Source organism: Molothrus ater, chromosome Z (assembly GCF_012460135.2).
Source record: "Molothrus ater isolate BHLD 08-10-18 breed brown headed cowbird chromosome Z, BPBGC_Mater_1.1, whole genome shotgun sequence".
NCBI lineage: Eukaryota > Metazoa > Chordata > Aves > Passeriformes > Icteridae > Molothrus > Molothrus ater.
The window spans coordinates 40,759,957-40,780,924 of record NC_050511.2 but is presented as its reverse complement, the minus strand read 5'-3'; the positions used below and the strand labels follow the sequence as shown (position 1 = coordinate 40,780,924).

General features: G+C 39.9%; 1 protein-coding gene across 3 annotated transcripts in view; it reads right to left on the bottom strand.

Annotated features, from left to right (window-relative positions):
* The window catches only part of SPIN1 (spindlin 1), a 63,201-nt gene that overhangs the window by 21,791 nt on the left and 20,442 nt on the right, over positions 1-20,968 (bottom strand). For all 3 annotated transcript variants that reach the window (XM_036402738.2, XM_036402736.1, XM_036402737.1), the window contains exon 2: positions 1,380-1,608. In XM_036402738.2, coding sequence (XP_036258631.1) covers positions 1,380-1,431 — 52 coding nt within the window. In that variant the 5' untranslated portion in view covers positions 1,432-1,608. The remainder of the gene's footprint in view (positions 1-1,379; positions 1,609-20,968) is intronic.

The following is a 20,968-nucleotide window of genomic DNA, read 5'->3' as shown; positions in this document are numbered from 1 at the left end:
TCTTGTCCTGTCATTACAACAGCTTGTAAATAGCTCCTCTACAGCAATTTTTGAAGTCTCCTTCAGGTAACAGCGGGCCATAATTAGGTCACCTTGAGGCCTTCTCTCTCCAGGCTGAACAAGCACCTGTCCTTGTGGGACAGGTGCTCCAGACCTCAGATTATCTTCATGGCCCTCCTTCTGGACTCATTCCAACTGATCCACACCATTCTTATATTAGGAGCCCCAGAGCTGGATGCAGAACTCCAGGTGGTGTCTCATTGGAGTGGAAAGGCAGTAACACATCCCTCAACCTGCTAGTCATGCTGCTTTTGATGCAGCCTAGGATGTGAGAGGCCACTGGGGCCGTGAGTGTCTGCATGACTGTGACCCTGATGGGTCATGTTGAGCTTCGTATTTGCCAACACCCCCAAATCCTTCTTGTCAAGGCTGTCTTCAGTCCATTCTCTGTCCATGATATACTTGTGCTTGGAATTGCCCCAGCACAAATGCAGCCCCTGGCACCTGGCTTTGTTGAACGTCCCAAGGCATGCAGGGCCCACCTCTCAATCCTGTCCAGGTTCTTCTGGATAGCATTCCTTCCCTCCAGCATGCTGACTGCAACACACAGCTTGGTGTCATCAGCAAACCTGCTGAGAGTGCACCCAATCCCACCATCCCTACCACTGAATAAGACGTTAAACAATGCTGCTCCCAATACTGACACCTGAGGACCTCCAGTCATCACTGTCTCCATTTGGTTACTGAACCAAGCGTTTAAGACTTTGCAATGAATGGATCTCTCCTTTGAAACCCTAGCTCTTACTTGAAAGATAACTGCATTACTTTTGGAATCAGTACATGTTTCAAATAAGTGACAGCAAATTTTAACACAGTCTCAGGTAAAATACAAGTTTGAAAGTCTCCAAAGGGTTACTGAGAAATCCTCCAGTATCAGTTCCACTTTTCAATGAATCAAATGTGTATTTGGCAGCACCTAAATCATCTATTGCATAGGTATTTTAGAAGTTATCTGAGCTTTCCCAATTGCACTTGTCAGTTGGTTTCTTGAGAGTTTCATAAAAGCTACAATTCACAATGGTTGGTGATAAAAAATTATGTTGCTTTCCCCACACAGGTCACTGATAAATAACTTTTGACACAACACAAAATAGGACAGTCAGATCTGTACTGCTACATTTACTACTTTAATTTTTCAGTTTGTCTTTTCAAGCCATGATCTTCTAGAATAAAAGCAAATTTTCTTTTAAAACAGGAATGCTGACATCTAAAATTATTAACATGTGCAGAAAATCATTCACATATTTAAGAAGTCAGTAAAGTAATAATGCTTTTCATCCATTAAAAGCAAAGAAAACCATTCAGAAAGAATACCTCACCTGCATCAGCTCTGGACCGCTGACCTGGTGATTTTCCAAATGGGGTCTTCATTCATCTGTGTTTAAGTGAGCAGCAAAGCTGCTGGACTAGGGTGAAAATCCAGTTCTTTCCAACTTCCAGGATATCTTCTTTTTAGTCTTAGGATGAGACAACCACTTATTAATCCACCATTCAATCAACAACTTGTCCTTCTTCAAATGCAGAAGATGCTTTTTCAATTACAGTTCTCTGAAAAACAAAATAGATGAAGTTTATAAGTAGCTTGATTTTGAAACAAAAATATTCCATCTTAAGCAAGTCCCACCTAATGTTTGTTTTCATATGCAACAGGATATTCCTTCATATTTTATTATTCTGAAAATATTCAGCAACACAGGACATATATGGCTAAACAAATACAAGGGCTCCTACTTTTATCTCCTAATCACAGTATATTTCCAGGTCACTATGTCAATTACAAAGACAAAGGAAAGCTTCTTAAAAACCATTGAGCTTAACACAGGGAGGTATGACTACTAACTTAGAGAAACTGTATTATCTTTACTGGGTTAAAGTACCAATCTAAGTATCTAACCAATCTATTTGGTTAGAAATAATATGCTCCCACTCACATAGCAGAATAACTTTGCCTCACACAAGTTTAAAAAAGACTGGTGAAAAAAATGCAACACAAAAGCTTTTAAAAGCACTGATTTCACTGCAATGACTGCTCATACCAGCAATTTGTTGAGCAGGTCAATAGTTCATAGATCTGATGATTCACAGATCTCTTTAAGTTTCTGGCAATTCCTTCCACCTAAGATCATCAAATTCCTAAAGCACTTAGTCATCACATTCCTCTAGATAAGGGAGGTAACTGAGGACAATTTTTTAATACACTTTTCAGGATTTAATAACAGAAAATTTTTACTGTGTGAAAAAAATCTAAGCATTACAGGTTAATTTATTTCAGAATAACATTTCTGGGCCAGAAACATTTATGTATAAGAATTCACTACTTCAGTGTTGCTTACAAAAGAGGCAAGTGAGATCAGATCACTTCCTTAAGAAATGTCACTGCTAATCTGTGAGAGATGAGGTCGGTCTAATCTGTGAGTCAGCACTGTCTTCCCTCTTTTACTTCAGTTTTGGAAACTGTTGTCAATTTTCATACAGGGGTTAAAACCTGAAGAATGCCCCTAACTAGTGATCCAGACAAGGGAAAAAATGTAGCTTAAGCTAATGCCTTACTGAATAATGGAACATAAAGGTGACAAATCTTGAGGTATGGTAAAACTGTTACACAGAAAAATGCATTTACATCTAACACTTGACAATTCTTTCATGAATTGTACCCATTTACTTCTTGGAACAGTACAGCAACAAAGAGCAATACACCTAGAAAAATCGGTAGGGAGAAATCTGCAAATTTTAGAAAGAACTAACTTAAGCAATTTACAGTCAGGAAGTCATAAGAACTTGTGAAATTAAAAAAATTATTTACAGAAACATACCAGTTTTCCACATTTCATCTCATCCTGAAATCTACCAGTGTATACCCAACAATGCTGAATGCTACCATGGCAACAATATTCAACAATATTCCAACAGGAAGCAATTAGTTTGCTTAACTGCTTTACTAGAAATACAGCATAAGGATTATTTTTCTACTGAACTCAGATGTAGTCTCCTATGGACCAAAACACATTAATATAGAACCATCACAGATTATGAAAAACCAACTCTAAAATCATAGCACTTCTGTGATATAGTACCATGCTCAGTCTCACAGATACTGCATAAAAATACAAGAGATAATTATTCTCCTCCAGAAAAGCTATTAGTTGAGAAGTAACTGTAATCTTGTATTATATCTTCTGATCTAAAAACCCCCACAAAACTAAAAGAACAATCCCTCCAAAACATAAACCAACCATCACTACCTTCACAAATCCACAAAATGTGAAAAATCTTCAGATTTAGAAAATAATACACCCTTTTACAGTAAGCTGTTGAACTATTATTCAAGGGAAGTATTTTGTAACACCAGTATTACACACTTCCCCCTCACAAGATTTCCAATTCATAGTGAAAATATAAAGTACTAGATATTTTGATTGCACTGCTTATGCAGTTATGTATAGAAAAATAACTAAACCACAACAAAAGATATGGTTTTCTACCAGTTTTTTTAATAGAATATTCCCAAATTTGAAATCATGCTTTGGAGACAGAAAATTTATTCATAATCCTTTTAAAGTCACAATTAATTTGCTAGCAATTAATAAAGTGCTTCACTATGCTCTCTGAACCAATGGATGGACACAAGGCTACTGAAGTTAAAACCAGATCCAGCTGTTTAAACTGATTTTCTAGAAACTAAGCCAGTAACTGTTACCAGTTCAAAGCCCTACTGAAGATGAAACTCTGCTTTCCTAACACTAGTATTCTGAATTCGATACATTTCACTTGCATAGCAACAGTTTTGAAGTTACTAGCAATGAGGCATAAAACCTCATTTTCTGAAAACAAATTGATGCACTTTAAGAACACTGAATTTTAAGAATATGTAAGTTAAGTCTTTGATTACAAATACACTAAACCCTGTATAACTTAGGATTCCTAAAAGTGATAAATGACAAAATATCAGACTTAATCCCAACATGCAAATATCTTGATGTCCTAATACAGAAAATCATAAAGAGAAGATAATTAAGTCATAAAATGAAAAATCTTTTACTGCAACTCTTAAGAAATGTCATGCTTCACATAAAGGTAGGAAACACAAAACCAAAACACACTTCTGATGCACTCAGTCGCAATAATCTATTCTGTGTAGAGCAGATATTCCTTGTTTGGCAATATGTAAGATGACCTATTAAACAATCAACTTTTTAAAGTCATTCTGTTGATAGTGGCAGATACACTAAAGTAAATCCAACATAAGTAGGGGTTTTTGGATACAAAGTGACACATCCAAATCGACTTTACAGACGAGTCTTTACAGACTGTCAGTAACTTCTGGAAGAGAAGTGCGACTGCCTGCTTGTCAGACACCCATTTCTTCAACACCCAACAGCACAGGTCATGATCAGTGCAGCTGCGGGTTTCACTTAAAAGACAGACATTGTTTTGACTTGTGAGCTGCTACTCACCATCCCAGGTGTGTTGCTCATCTGTTTTTACAAGCCTTTCTACACAAAAGCACACTTTAGGAAAAAGTGTGGAAATTGAAGACTACTTTGTCTGATAGTAGTCTAATTATTGCAGAGTGTTTCAGAGGCTATTAAGTGTTAGATTAAAAACACTAGCATTACAAATTGTCAATCATACCAGTTCTATTTGAGAATAGTGGAATCATACTATCAAAATAGTATGAAAATAGGCAGAAAGACATGATATAAGGACAGAAAAAGAAAGTAATGAAAAATTTTTTTTTGCAGTATAAAGGGAAATTATGGAAAAAACAACATGCACAGACTTCTTACTGTGAAATATCCCCTTTCTAAAAACTTAATTGTTTACAAACATTAAAATGTTTATATGAGCTTTTAACTCCATGAAAATAAGTGTAATTCTCTAGCTTAAATTTTACTTAACATTCATGTCTGTATTTCCATAAAATTGCATGCATTTCACTGCAACACATGGCATAAAGCTGTTTAGTGAAAGCTTCATTGCTCTGCTATCCACTGAAGAGGGATGCAAGCAGACAAAAGCAATGATAATTAATGCTGACACCAAGCATCACAATTTTAAGTGCCTCACTCCTATCAGCATATTTAAATTTTACCATCATGAACACAGAAGGAAGTATTTGCTGAGGAAATGCTTTAGGGGTAGAGAAGTTTGGAAAGAGAGGAAGGGTAATTGCATGTATTGCTTGCATTTAGATGATACAATTTCTGCCGAAAGTGGCAGGCTTGCACTTTCTCAGCTCTGTTCCAGCTGTCAGAGCCACCAGTGATCAGGCCTTCTGGCACCACCTGGTGGGCTTTAATATTTTTACTTTGCTATCTAAAACACTTCTGTATACAACTCACTAAGAACTTCCACTGCTAGCTGCTCAGGGGAGGACCAGCGCTTCACAAAAATGTTCTGGGGAAGGAGTCATTCTAAACTGAAACGCATAAACTAAATTCCTTGGTAAGCAATTGTGACTTCCGTAAATTAGGTCAGAGCTACTGCTATATATTTCATATGTAGTAGTATAGTTTATTCCAGCACTAACAAGCTGGATGAAGAATGTTATTCAGCATGTTAGTCTTTTATTCAGACTCCCTAATCCTTACCATATGAACAGAAAGGATCATGCTCAGCAAGTCTCCTGCACCTACCTCTTCAAAGGCAATTTTACTGTTAAGATTTCTCCTAAGTAATGATTACAATAAAAATATGCTGGTTTTAGTTTGTTACTGTTGGGTTTCTTTTTTCATTACCTAATAAAAAATCCTAAATGCTTTCCTGTGGTACAAGAATTCAGCAACTCAAATTACAAATTTTTGAAATATCTTACCAGCTGAATCAGTATATTAGTTATTAGGAACTTCTTTTATTCTATACTAGGGATTTGTGTAGGTAGTAAGATCTGATGTCTGAGAAGAAAGTACAGTTACAGTACACGGAATCTGAAGATAAAAGTGATTTGCAGCTGACAACTATGGAAAAAATACTTTTCAGAAACATGTTTATGAACTGAAAGACCCCAAATCATGTACAACTACCACTCCACTATCATGGCCTCTGCAGTTTTACCTCTACCCAGAGAGGTGCTGTCTACAATTGTACAGAAACAAACAGCACTGGTGTGCAACTGTGTATGCATATACACAAACACACCTATGCCACTGCACTGGTACTGCTTTATGGGGCTTTGACCTGGTCTAGGGAAAGAAGTCCCTGCCAATAGCAGAACAGTTAGACTAGATGTTCTTTAAATGCCCCTTCCAACACAAACTACTTTCATGACAGATATAAAACTCACAAAATTCAAAGTTAACTCCACATTGCAATGCCATAGTGATGAACTGCAGATTATTCAGGAGAAGACTAGAAGAATCTGAAATTTGTGCACACGGTCTTCTGTCGTCAAGGTGTCTTTAAAATTCAAGAGACAGAACACTGCAATTTCTAATCATTTACTAAAAAATTTTAGCATAAACAAATGGGCAAGTTATTTACCATAATGAAAAACAGTATAAAAAGGTTTGCTGGTAAGTTCTTGGGGCTGTAGGGAGGGGGTGGAGCTCAGAATTGCATGGGTGTGGCTATTCTATAGCATCTACACGAGCACTGCAGGGCACAGCCCTGGGGGAAAGAAAAGGTAAGTACCCCGCAGAAATGACAAAACTTTGTTTACCTCTTTTCAGAGAGGTTGCTGGAATCAGCCGAGTGGACACTGCCCTCTCTTGCCACTCCTGATCCATTCCTGTCCCTGAGGAGAATGCAGCTCTGGGTGTCAAACACAGCTGAGCCCAGTGGAACAGTTAAAAGCCCTGGTGCTGCTCGGAACCTGTGGAAACCCAGGGAACCAAGCCCTAGCAGAGTGAAGAGGGCACAGGTAGAGGCACTGGGGTGGGAGTCAGCCACAGGGAACAAAGCAGTGGCATAGCACAATGTGAATGATCCTGCTTTCAGGAGTCTGTCACTGTTTTTCATTGTCTCAGACCTGCAGGACAGGGAGAGCCAACTGTGGGGAGAACCTGCCATCTTGTCTTTGTCCTAGCTGCCACAGAGAACTACATGGAGATGGTGAACACCTGTTTTTGTCTATAATGCACCTTATCTTCTTGTATACTTTTGTTATAATATTGCTGCTATTACTGTGCATTTCTTATTCCACTGCTGTTCGCTTTCACTAAATTGTGATCTTAACCCATAGTCTCTGTCTTCATCAGGAAGAAGGAGAGAGGCTTATTTGGAGTTTAATTTGTGGCTGGTGTCAAATCACTATTCATTGGTGCCCACTGTGAGCCACAAAAGGGTTGAAATAACTTTGATCTAAGAATCTGTCTTATTAGGTACAAAATCCGCTAGTTACAGCTGCTCTATTTGTTCATGGAGGTGTGATATTTACCCTGCATATATTCCTATACATGCTCCCCATGATGCTATTTTTAGAATAGGGAGAAGGATCAGGATTGTTTTGTTGCTGTACTGTGTGACATGATAACATCAATGGCAATAAAGGTCATCTGGGATGTGTGTTCAGTGCTGTTCACTGGTCCTGGCCTTGGCTGCTACCTCTGAGGATTCATTACTAATAACATCCAGCCTGTAGAGGGGCCAGAGAACAATGATTTTTCTCAGCCTTTCACCCTTTTTTCCTCCTCTGAGCCTCCTACAACAGTTTTTGAGAATCTTGAATTCCATTTGGATGTTAAAGAAAGCATATTCTAATTGCAATGTCTGCCAAATTTCTTCAGTGCAGTCTAGAATAAGTGAAATTTAGAATAAATTACGTCTACACAATGTTTTGAGTCAGCATAGACACATTTAGGGAAGCTGCTCAGTGAACTGCCCTGAACAGTCTGAGTAGTCTGGGCTGAACAGTCATGACTAGTATAGGATGGTGGATAAAATAAGCCAGCTTTTAAAGGAGCATGCTGCTCCAGTGGTTTGGAAGTTCACCCCTTAAAAAGAGGGGACCTTGATAAAGTAGCAAAATATTTGAAAGAAAAATGCTGTGACAGCTCCAGAGAGGCGTAAAGTTATGCAACTTGCTGACACTTGTCAGACACTGCTTGTGTGTCTGACAGCATGCCCAGGGAAAGAAGAAAGCAGAGCAGCAGGCAGCAAGGCGACTCAAACTGCAGCTGAACCAGAGGAACAACCCATGCCAGCAGCAGCTGCCCCTGTTCAGAAGAAAAAATTCAAGAACAAATCAATTCACATGGTGAGGGATGAGGATCCTCAAAACCAGAGGAAGAGACAGGGCTGGAGATAATCGCCTGATCCCTATCCGTGGGTGAGCTCTGAGATACACAAAAAGATTACAGCCACCAGCCTGGTGAGCCCTACTCACCTGGCTGCTTGATGTTGGGATATAGTGGCAAATGGTGCAACACTAGATGGCAATGAAGCCAAGCAATTAGGATCCCTGTCCTGGAACGCAGGCATTGACCAGGGGATTTAGAAAAGACCAGAAACTCTCAGTCTCTGCAAGTAACTCCTGCCAAGTCTGATGGAGAGGTATTTTTGCACAGATGACCTTTTAATGCACCAACACAAGTGGAACACCATGGAGGCAAGGTATCCAGTACCTGAGAGAATTAGTTGTAATGGAGGTAATCTGTAAGATTCAAATAATGAGCAGTCCCCTATAAATACAGATGAATCCAATGTGCGCAAAACATGTGGTGAAGTTCCTAGAGAGTGTGCCAGTGTCACATGCCAACTCACTGGCAGAGAAGTCATAGAGGGAAGGAGGAAAAAAAAGCAAACAATTTGGCTACCAGACTCCAGCTATATAAAGAAACTATCTCCATCTGTGAAATGATTGTCCAAGGACTTACAACAATGTAATGGGAAAATTAAAGAGGAACAACAACAATTAAAAAAAGACTACCCAAAATTTAAGGAGGAAATGTCCCATGCCCTGCCAGTACAGATCAGAGCTCCTGCTATTAGGCAGCAGGTGCTCCCCAGCTAGAGAGAGAGGGTACACACCACAAGGTAATCTGTGGTTCTAGATGCATGACCACTGAGAACACGTGAGGAAGTAGGATGGAAAACCCACCTCTGCTCTAGCAGCACTTCTGTTGAGATGAAGAATAAACACCACATTAAACTCTTTGATAATAAATGCAGCTCCTGTTTTCCTTGGGCAAGACCTCAGAGGGATTAAAAAGGCTGATGTTATTTCTGATCCTCTTAAGGGACCTCCAGGTCATATTTACAAGTAGTAACAAGTACCATGACCAGACCAAGAGATGCCCTGCCTCTAAACAGGAGGGGGAAAGGAATGATCACGTCTACTGGAATGTGGATCTGATGCCCCCGCACATAAGACCCATAAGAATGTAAGGCTTTAATTGGCACTAACACACTGATGCCATCAAGGTATCTTGGGGCAGAATCCATCTCTATTTCTGGCGTGACAGGGGGATCCCAACAGTTGACTGAAGTAAGCATGACTGGAAACGAATGACAAGAACATTCCCTCAGGAATCTGTGGCTCTGGGTGCCAAGAAGAGCAGAGTCCAGAGGAGTTGAGTGGAGATGTCAAAAGTAGTGTCACTGGTTCAAGAAGCCACCAGGAATGATACAGTGGTTCAGTGTCACATGGATGGCCTTGCTTTTGGGGGTGTTTCTGCCATTGTTTTCTGTTGTCTTGGGCTTGGGGACAGGTAAAGCTGGCTGTGAAGAGCACCTGCCATCTTGTCTTTGTCCAAGGAAACCCCACAGCACTGAGTGCAGGAACAGCCACCAACCTGTCTTTACCCTGGTGGCCAGGCAAAGGTTAGTCATGGTGATGAACACCTGTTTTCGTGTGTAAAGCCTTCTCATTTTCTATACTTTTGTTATCAGCATTGCTACTATTACTGCATGTTTCTTATTCCACTCCTGTTTGCTTTCAGTAATTGTTATGTCAACCCATAGCATCTGCCTTTCCCTCCTCTCTTACTAGAAGGGCAGGGAGAAGAGACATGTCTTATTTGGAGTATAGTTTCCAGCTGGTGTTAAACCACCACAGTTATGAAGGTAAGAGTAAAACCAGGAAAGCTGACATAACTTAGGAATCCTAAAATAAATTTGGTAACATTATAGTAGAACAATAACTATGAACAGTAATTATGTTGAAGAATTATCCCAAAGGTTTAGAATTACATGGATAGCTTTAAAAAGGGTACTATTCTTTCAGAAGGCTGCTATCTCAGGCAACAGTTTGAGCAAGTTTCATTAAACCTATCATCTTTTAGCACATGTCCTTACCATAGCTCTCTTAAAGTTAGGAACGGTGATCAAGGTGAAAGGTGTATTTATTGTGTTTTAATTAACTTGAAATACTAGTATAGTCTTACAAGATCACACGTAGATGGTAACCTGTGAATACTGCATTCAAAAGTTCTTACACACATGAAAAATAAAGATGAATGGAAAGAACAGACAGAGAGAAATCCTAGAATTGCAATTTCCATTGTTTCCTATCCAGCCTTTTTACTTTCTCAATTAGCAAAATGTAGCAGTTAGAGAACCCAGTAGAGTTTGTGCTTTACTTCCATTATATTTCCTTCATGTTATACCATTAAAGCAGCTTTCTCACTTAATCCAGTTCAGCATTACAATGGGTGTAACTTTAAATAAACTCTGACAGTGTGTATTTGGGTTAATTTGTAAATACAGCAGTAAAAACTTCATTAGAGCTGGGATTACAAAACAGTACTTTAAACAAATGGGCAAGTTATTTACCATTATCTTTTTTAATTTCAGAGACTTAATAACACCTTTATAGGATCAGAGTATTACCTTGCAAGACTAATTTTCAGAACTCCCTCACTACACTTCTAAACTGCAATAAAAGCACCAGTGAAGAGGTCAGGAGGGCACAGGATTCTCAGTCCCCATGTTAGAATGCAGCCTGTTCTGATTTAAGAAAAAAGCATTATAGGCTGAATGATAAAAAGATGTTGTTTTCACCAAGCTTATAAGTAATTTTTGGTGTCGACATCTACATGTATTTTAGCATACCCTTACGCTTACATATATTTGTATGCACATGTATTTGCAGTATTCCTCATCATTGTGGGAGATTCAAGGTACTAAAAATAAGAGTCTTCTTACCTGCATTAGAGCACCCATTCATCAACAGCATGAAAAACCAAAAAACCCAAGGAAATAGGACCTTTCATGGTCTACTGAGAAACACCAAACATCCAGAACACAGAGTAATCATGTTAGACTCTACCATTCAGGAGAACTGCTTAAAATTACAGGAAGAACACATTAGATCACATTTGATAGCAAGAGTGGATGTTCCTTGAAAAGCCCTGGATTCCTGGGAGAAAAATCAATTTCAGAATTCTAAGCACTCTGCAAATAAGGACAGGGTTTGTCTTAAAATGTTCACATATAAATATGTATTGTAGTTTAAAATGAGTAAAATCCATAGGTGAAAAAGTGCCTGTGAGATGTGGAACTTCCCCATTGTTTTCCAGCCCAATATAAGAGTCAATAGACCTAACTAGTGCCACATCACTGAAATTGATTACTGAAGTTCACCTTTAGGGACTCAAGGTCTTTCCAAACAGCAAGAAGTACTTTCCTGAAAATTTAGGTATCTAGAATCCAGTGCCTACTCTCCTGAAACATAGCAAGGGGTCACTTTCCAAAGTGTCTAGATCCTACTGCATACAAAGAATAGAATTATTTCAGACTTTCTGGACAACTACGAATTAAGATTATGTCATCTTGATTCTCCTCTGACTGGCTTGATATTTTATGCCACACCTCAGGATATAGCAGAACATGAATGTGGAATTCTGGCCTCAAGAATGCTATTGTTTTCACCTGCCATTTGGGTACTCCTCAGAAAGATCATCTGGCTTGCTTCCTTTGTGGGTCCTTTAGTGTGGAAGGTAACATTTTCAACATACTTGAACACAAAACAAAATAGCAAGTATATATGACCACAAAACAACTACTTTTTAGCTTCAGGGTTACAAAGGCCCAGGCTGTACCAGCCTAGGCTTCTGGGGTTTTTTCTTTTGTTTGTTTTTTGGGTTTTTTGGTTATTTTTTATAATGGGGAAATGAAAAAAAAAAACAACCCTTACTACAAATTGCCTAAAGAATACTAGCAAACAAAACCAGAGGTTGAAGCGTGATCCATTAGAGACCTGGAATAATCAGTTCCTTCCATGCGGGTAAGAATCTCAACATAACCTGTGAAAAGCTCCATTGTTAACTTGCATTATCTGTCCACATACTTGAAGAAATCACTGTGTAGGAAACTTTAATATGCAGTTATTGTAAGGAAACCTTACTCTAGAGGTTCACAGAACTGTGAGCTCAATGTACAGACATTCTTCTCATAAATAGATTTCTTTTTGAGGGCTCTTGTAGCTCAAACACAGATGGAAATTAAGCTCCAAACTACACTTCTCTTCCTCCAACAGCTCCAGTGAGAAAGGGACAAAATGGCAGAGATTATGGATTGAGACAACAATTCACTAGAAAAACAGCAATGAGCTAAGGAACACAAACAATAGTAGCAACAATACTAATAACAGCAGAATAGAAAAGAGGGTGATCACATGCAAAAAATGCTTATAGAAGTCCAACTGACCCAGTGTTACCACGTCCAGTGACACACAGATTCCTTAGACAAAGGAGAATATCGTAGACTTTACCACAGCCACCATCTTCTTCCCTGAGCCCAAGACAATGAAAAACAATGGTAGACAAATCATCTTGGGAAGTTTAGGAAGGAGGTTGACACACTTGAATGCATCCAGAAGAGTGCAACGAGGCTGGTGAAGAGCTTGGTACACAAGCCCGATGAAGAACAGCCGAGGGAGTTGGGGGTATTTGGCCTGGAAAAAAGGAGGTTCAGGGGTGACCTTTATCACTTTCTACAACTTCCTGAAAGGTGGCTGGAGGTAGCTAGGGGTTGGTCTTTTCTCGCACAAGAACAAGAGGACACAGTCTTAAGCTGCACCAGGGGAAGTTTAAGTTAGACATTATAAAAAATTCTTCCTACAAGAGTGACTGGGCACTGGAATTGTCTGCCCGGGGAAGTGGTGGAGTGGAGTCACCATCCCTGGATGTGTTTTAGAAAAGACTGGATGTAGCACTCTGTCCCATGGTTTAGTTGATGAGGAGGTGTTATGTCATAGGTTGGACTTGATAATCTCAAAAGGTCTTTTCCAGTCCAGCTCACTCTGTGATCTGTCTCCACCCATGCTCCTTCCTCAGGCCTAAGACAAAAACCATAATGTACAAATCCCCCAGCTGGACTGCCCACACACTACTCTGTTGGCTCCTTTGCTCTCCTGAAAAAACGGAACAAAATAAAGGCAGTTCTGCATCATGTTCCCCTTTCCTCCAATTTAAAGCCATGCCCTCTAATAATGATGTGGGTGCTATAAAATAACCTGGCCCTGCCCACACAGTTCCAGGTTCCATCTCGCTCCTGGCAACTGTGATGAAATTAACTCTGTCCTAGCCAAAATTAGGACAAGTGTGAAATTAAGATCATAGAATAAGAATGGAGAATTACAGATCAGAAGTTTCAATGTGCCTTAACTGTTAACAAGGGAGGGAGTAAGGGAGAATACAGAGGATTCTGTATTGGCATGCTCTTTCTTTTATTGGTGGTATGTATATGAGCAGTTCCTTCCCATGCATTTTACTACAGTGGGAATTTTTGTCCTGATGCATTAATCAGGATGTGCTAATCAGATCTCACCTCTGCCAGGCCTAGAATTAGCACCTTCATGTTACAAATTGTCTCCTTCTGTCCCTGACCTCAAGTTTCCACTGTGATGCTTTATTTTATAGACAAGTACCTTCTGTGGCCTTGACAGTCTGAGACAGGAAACTGTGCTCTTTAAGTCCTTACACCTTACACCCCGTGGCTCAAATACTGCCCTCCAGGGACTTTGTTCTTCAGGTCATAGGTTGGCCACAAGTGTAATGTATACGAAGCAACAGAAGAAGAAGACAGAAGCAATAACATGAACAGTCATACAATGTACAGTAGCTATCCAAATCATTAAAAATGCAAATCCAATGGCAATCATCAACCCAAGTCTCATTAGCCACTTCCCCTACCCTCTGAGTCCCAACGATCGAAGTCCTGACATAATCCAGGAACTGGTACTAACTCCTAGAAAACTGTCTTGGTCTTGGAGTGATCAGCAGCAATTTAATTCTGCCTTGGGCTTTTTCAGTCAATGCCACTGCATTGTGAACAGTGATATAACATTCAGTTTTATTAAGATTTAACATTCCACATACCCCTTGCTCACTTAATAATAACATATCTAAAGCCCTTTTAGACACTTTTTTGGACTTGCAAGTTAAGGTCTCTGAACACATACCTCATCCAGTCACTGAGGGTATGTATCTTCAACATAAAAAGTTCTCATGCAAAACAGAAACCAGCTCTCATACAAAAGGTTCTCATGCAAACACATCAGTCCACTGGGCCCATACTCTATTTCTGCAGGGGACAGAGTACAGCTCCGGAGAAGGGCAGAAGAAGACAGGGAGAGGGATCCTTCCTCACTCTGGGCTTCTTGGTGGTGGGCATCCCCAAGTCGTTCTTCCAGGGGTACCACCTATATGGTCCAAGTTCACACACAAAATCACAAGGTTGGAAGTGACCTTTAAAAACATTGAGTCCAACCCATGCCCTAACACCTCAGCTAGACCATGGCACTGAGTGCCACATCCAATCTTGTTTTAAACACATGCAGGGATGGTGACTCCACCACCTCCCCAAGCAGGCCATTCCAATACTTTATCGTCCTTTCTGCAAAAACTTCTTCCTAACATCCAGCATATATTTCCCTTGGTGCAGCTTGAGACTGTGTCCCCTGGTTCTGTCAGTTGCTGTCTGGAGAAAGAGACCAACTCCCACCTGACTACAGCCACCTTTCAGGGAGTTGTAGAGAGAGATAAGGTCACCCCTGAGTCTCCTTTTCTCCAGGCTAAACATCCCCAGCTCCCTCAGACATTCCTCACAGGCCTTGTGTTCCAAGCCCCTCACCAGCCTCGTTGCCTCCTCTGGATGCACTCAACTGTCTCAAGGTCCTTCCCAAACTGAGGGCCCAGAACTGGACACAGCACTCAAGGTGTGCCCTCACCAGTGCCACTACAGGGGAAGAATGACCTCCCTGCTCCTGCTGGCCACACTGTTCCTGACACAGGCCAGGATGCCCTTGGCCTTCTTGGCCCCCAGGGCTCACTGCTGGCTCATGTTCAGCCAGCTGTGGACCAGCACCCCCGGGTCCCTTTCTGCCTGGGCACTGTCCAGCCACATTGTCCCCAGCCTATAATGCTGCAGGGGGTTATTGTGGCCAAAATGCAGGACTTGGCACTTGGAGTTATTAAAATTCATCCTGTTAGACTCTGCCCATCCATCCAACCATTCCAGGTATCTCCTCAGAGCATTTCTACTCTCCACAACAGACCCAGACACACTCCCAGATTAATGTTGTCTGCAAATTTACCATGAAAGACTCAACACCCTCATGCATGTAGTCAGTAAAAATATTGAACAGAACTGGCCCCAGCACAGACCCCTGAGGGACACCCCTGGTGACTGGCCCCAGGTGGATGCAGCACCATTCACCAGAACTCTCTGGGCCTGGCCATCCAGCCATTTCCTAACCAGCAAGGAGTGCTCCTGTCCAAGCCCTGGGCTGCCAGCTTTCCCAGGAGTGTGCTCTGGGAGACAGTGTCAAAGGCCTTGCTGAAGTCCAGGTACAACATCCACAGCCTTTCCTGCATCCACCAGGCAGGTCACCTGGTCATAAAAAGAGACCAGGTTGGTCAAACATGACCCCTCCATGTTGCCTGGGTCTGATATCCTGGCCATCCTGTAAGGGCTGTGTGATGACACCCAGTATAAACTGCTCCATTACTAGTGAGTAAGGTACAATGGGTGTCACACTGGCCAGCTTCCAGCCATCTGGAACCTCCCCAATGATCCAGGACTGTTGGTAAATGATGGACAGAGGCTTTGCAAGCTCATCTGCCAGCTCCCTCACCACCCTGGGGTGGATCCCATCTGGTCCCATAGATTTATGAACATCCAAGCAGCTCAGCATTCTCTGACTGCCTCCTCCTGGATAACGGGGACCATTCTGCTCCCTGACACCATCTACCAACCCAGGAGGACAGTTGTCCTGAGGACAAGCCATCTTCCCACTAAAGACAAAGGCAAAGAAGGTGTTAAGCACCTCTGCCTTCTCCTCATCTGAAGTTACTAAGTTCCCTTCTGCATCCAATAGAGAACAAAGGTTGGTCTTACCCTTCCTTTTACCATATTTGTAAAAACATTTATTATTATCTTTTACAAAAGTTGCCAAATTAAGTTCAAACTGAGCTTTGGCCTCCCCAATTTTTTTTCCTATATGCCCTAGCAAGCCCCTTAAATACTTCATGAGAAACTTGACCCTCCTTCCAAAGATGATACATCCTCTTGTTTTTTCCTCAGTTCCTTCAAAACCTTGTTGCCCATCCAGGCTGGACATTTGCATCATAGATTCATCTTTTGGAACACAGGGAGAGTCTGTTCCCATGCCCTCAAGATCTCTGTTTTGAAGCATGCCCACCTTTCCTTGACTCTTTGGTTTTAAGGGCTACTTCCCAAGGAACTCTCTGAATAAGTCTCCTAAACAGACCAAAGTTTGCCCTCCTGCAGAAGTCCAATGTAAAAGTTTCACGTATGCATGGCAGCATACCCCCTTGAGATCTGTGTTTGACCGATGATAACTCTATGAGCAGTTGCCTTCTTTCACACACTTTGATTCAGTAGGAATCCTTGGTGATGCATTAACCAGGATGTACTAACAAGGTTTTGCCTCCTCCAGGCCTAGAATTAGCATCTTCCTGTTGCAACTTCCTCCATTTTCTGCTATCTAAATTTGCTGCTGTGCAAGTTTACCTTATGGTTGAGGCCTGGACAGGCAACTGTGCTCTAAAAGTCCTTACATTTGGGTTATATCAGAATCACTTTTTACATTAAAAATTACCTAAAGTCGTGACTTTGTATTCTTTTAAGAAAATAAGGGCTGTTAATGGAAGTAGAAACCCAATAGCAAGTAACATGTAAAGAATCTTGCTTCACAACATGTACGTTAAAACTATGAGACAGTTTTCCCTGATCTTATTTCAGCATACTCTGTGCTAAGAACACTGTAAATAAAACAGAGGCCACGATCAAACATCAGATCTGAAACAGGAACTGCTGTTGCCCAAGCTGTTGAAACTCCAAGATAGCAATGTTTTGATTTTAGATTTCTTATTTCAGAGCAATAAAAAAAATTGCTCAAAGAATACAAAAACTAAACACAAAACAAAGCAGCAGTGTACAATACAGAGTATCCTAAAAACAATCTAAAATACCTGAACCTGATCTAAAGATTAAATTTGAGAAAAATACAATTCAGAGATCAAATCCCTAAAAACAGCAAGCTCAAGCTTTTGCCTACAGACCCCTAGTTGATAAGTTAAAGAAGGCTTCTAAATTACTTTTACATTTTTAAAGACATTTTCTATAGAACTCAAGGAAATTTTTCTTTCTCTCCAAATCATGTAAATCAGTATTAGCACTTTCTTAGTAGGATCTTTTAAACTTGCTGTGATGCATCGCCACTTAATAAGAGTTCAACAACTATTAAGGGGAAAGTTGAGCAACCTTTACACTTGCTTAATTCTAACTGCATAGCTTTTTTATAAAAATACAGTTCATTATTTCCATGTTCATTTGAGTTCTGCTCCTCTCACAATCACAACATTTTAAGTACATGCATAATGACCTTTTAAGAGATGAGGTAAGCCTTAACAGGCACACAACAGCAGTCGCTAGTGGTACCATTCGAATGCTTCTATGGAGGGTATCAGGTTAACAAGTCTGTGCCACCAGCAGCATGTAGGCTTGCCTGGCTGCCCACATTTACCATACACTAGTTACCCTTCCAGACTGAAAGGTCTCTTTACCTCTCAAAACCACTTGTCACTCTACAGCTGCTAAAGCTATCTGCCACTATGAAATATTCAATTAAAGTAAGCCAAGAAGTCTCTCACTTGAAAACACCTTACTCCTCAACCACTGCCTTACATTCTCTCTTTAACCCTCCCCCTGACTTCAGCCTTGCTCTTTCTTGCATTTAAGTCATTCTACCATTGCTTCACAGGAAAAATCCTTCAGTCATTTGACCATAACCAGTTCAATCAGTTGCTCAACTTTTTTTGCAGTTCCTCATACCAATAATCTTGGGATTCCTGCAGCATTTTTTTCTATCCTAGGCTGTTTGCAAAACCAACCAAAGCTAATAGTACACTGTTCTCTGTGGCTTCTCACTGAGGGCTATTTGTCACAAATAAAATTCATAGCCATCACTCTGAAAAACTACATTTCAGTCAACATCAGAAGCATTAAAAAACATAAAGCAGATCACAGACCTCAAACCAAAAAAGTCTCAGTGGTTGTCTTCACCAGTGCAACAAGTAACACTCAAATTACAGTTGCAATCCTATTCAGCCTACACCATGCTGCACAGAAAACATGGGGATTTACCAAGCTCTGTTGCAGTGGGTCTTTGGTTAAGTATGCATAAACAAGAATTGTTCAATGCTTATTTCTTTGAAGTGATCCATTAGCAGTTCACAAATTTTTTTTCCACTTAAAAAAACCTATGCCCTTAACAAAGATATATTCTTTATACTTATCAATTTCACATCTTTGATACAAAGTCTGACATATTAATCAAGAACAATACAGTTTCTTTCCAAAAGAAAAAATTCAGTTTTTCCTAACTATATAATTATAAAGAAACTTAAGAAATTTTGATTGAAGTTTCATTATGAATTTTCTTTTAAAATTTTGAGGCCACATCCAGGCTAAGAAATACTAATGACAACCACAAGCAGTCAAAAGGAACTGCAAATAAGCAGTACCACAAAATTCTTAAATGCCTGCTTAGAACCACTCCCCAAATACACTCATCTTACTAGTTCAAAATGCAATAAAAGGAAGCCATTTTAATCCCTCAATTTACACCATGTTCTGACCAGCTCTTTTCACCATTTTGTTAGTAGACTGATGTTTCACTATGCACTCTTAAAACCAACGAACCCTTTCTGCCTTTCATCCAAGGATGTCTGATTTATAATTAATTAGGCCATACAAATTAACAGAAGTGCTATAGCAAATATTCAGTTCATCAACTAATAATGAAAAAAAACCCACAGAATCATTAAGGTCCGAAAAGACCTCCAAAATTAATTGTCCTTTGACAGAACACCATCTTGTTTGTCAACTAGACTGTAGCACTAAGTGCTACATCCAGTCATTTCTTTCACAATTTCCGGGGTAGCCTGTGACTATGCCTCCAAAAGTATTTGTAGCTTAGTTCACAAACATGCATCATAGAGAAGTACTAGATCAAACATGTTTGTCAGAAAACTGATATCTGACAAGTCATGTCATACATCATTTTCACTTATTTATTCAAAAGTTTTAGCCAGTCAACAGCAACATGCAGGGCACACATAGGCCCATACACTGAAATTTCTTGAAATCTAAAGAGAGAAAATGTTTTTTAAATATTATTTGAAGTATTACTTAAGCTGTTTTATTGCTTTCGTACTTTATATGAAAACAGTATTTTCCGTAACTGTATATAAAACTCAACTGATTACACACTTGATCTTATACTACTACTCGCAACTTTCAGAACAAGAGAGGCAGTACAGAACTTAAAAGCATTTTTCAAATTTCCTTGCAGTCATCATCTATCAGGAATACAACTAATTAAAACTAATTCTGGTCAGAATGCAATGCAACCACATGCATCCATGCATGTGAAAGCAAGAGAAAGAAATGCTCACTGGTTAATGCAAGTGATCTCTTTGTTTGATGGCTTTAAAAGGCAGAACAACTCTAAGCCCAGAGAAACTTATCTACTATAACTGACCCCAACATGCAATTATCACATGTCAAAAATTATACACTTTGCATACATTAAGCAAGAGACAGTCTGAAGCTACTCAGAATTAGTAAGGTAGCAAATATTTCTAGATAAAGAGCATGAAGTTATTTTGCCAGCAGAATAATTAAAGAGGATTATGAGCTTTAGATCTACAGCAGATCCATTCCTTTCCTATGTACACAGGGAGTAGTTTCCCTTTTACAGGAAGCATTCATATAAAATTCTTCTGACCTGCTTACTACTCATTGCTTTACTGAAATATAGTCACAAATCTGTACTACAATAATTAACTACATAGGAGTTTCTTCGCTGTTTTTTGCAGCTAAAGTTCTCAGAGCAGAAATAGTTGTCTTTCTTAGATTTTTTATTTCCAAGAGTATCTTTTATCACAGTTAAACCAAGACTTTTTCTACACTCTAAAGCATGTAATCTGTGACAATAAAATCTACTGATATTAGAAATGCTTCAGGCATTTTCAATATCATTTCAGAGGCCAAATATTCCAGCTTTAAATAATGCACTGCACATTTAGCCCAGTTTTCCAGCAACTCAGCATCTCCCTTTTATTTTTCTGTACTGTTAAGATCTGAAAATTTAGCAGATGTCCCTGCTCTAAAGAAAGATTTGGTTAAAAAGAAACCTGACTTCTCTTCCTCCAATTTCCCAGGACACTGGCTATTAAATTATAACTTCCTGACAAGCTGGTGAATTTTATTTCCTCTATTACATTCTGTGCTAGGTTTGGCTGGGGTAGAGTTAATTTTCTGGTTGGTACCGGGCTGTGTTTTGGATTTCTGCCGAACACAGGGTTGGTAACACAGCAATGGGTGTATTATTGTTGAGCAGACTTACACAGGCCTAAGGCCTTTTATGCTTTTTGTACTGCCATGTTGTTGAGGAAACTGGGGGTACATGGGAGGGTGGGATGGGACACAGCCAGGACAG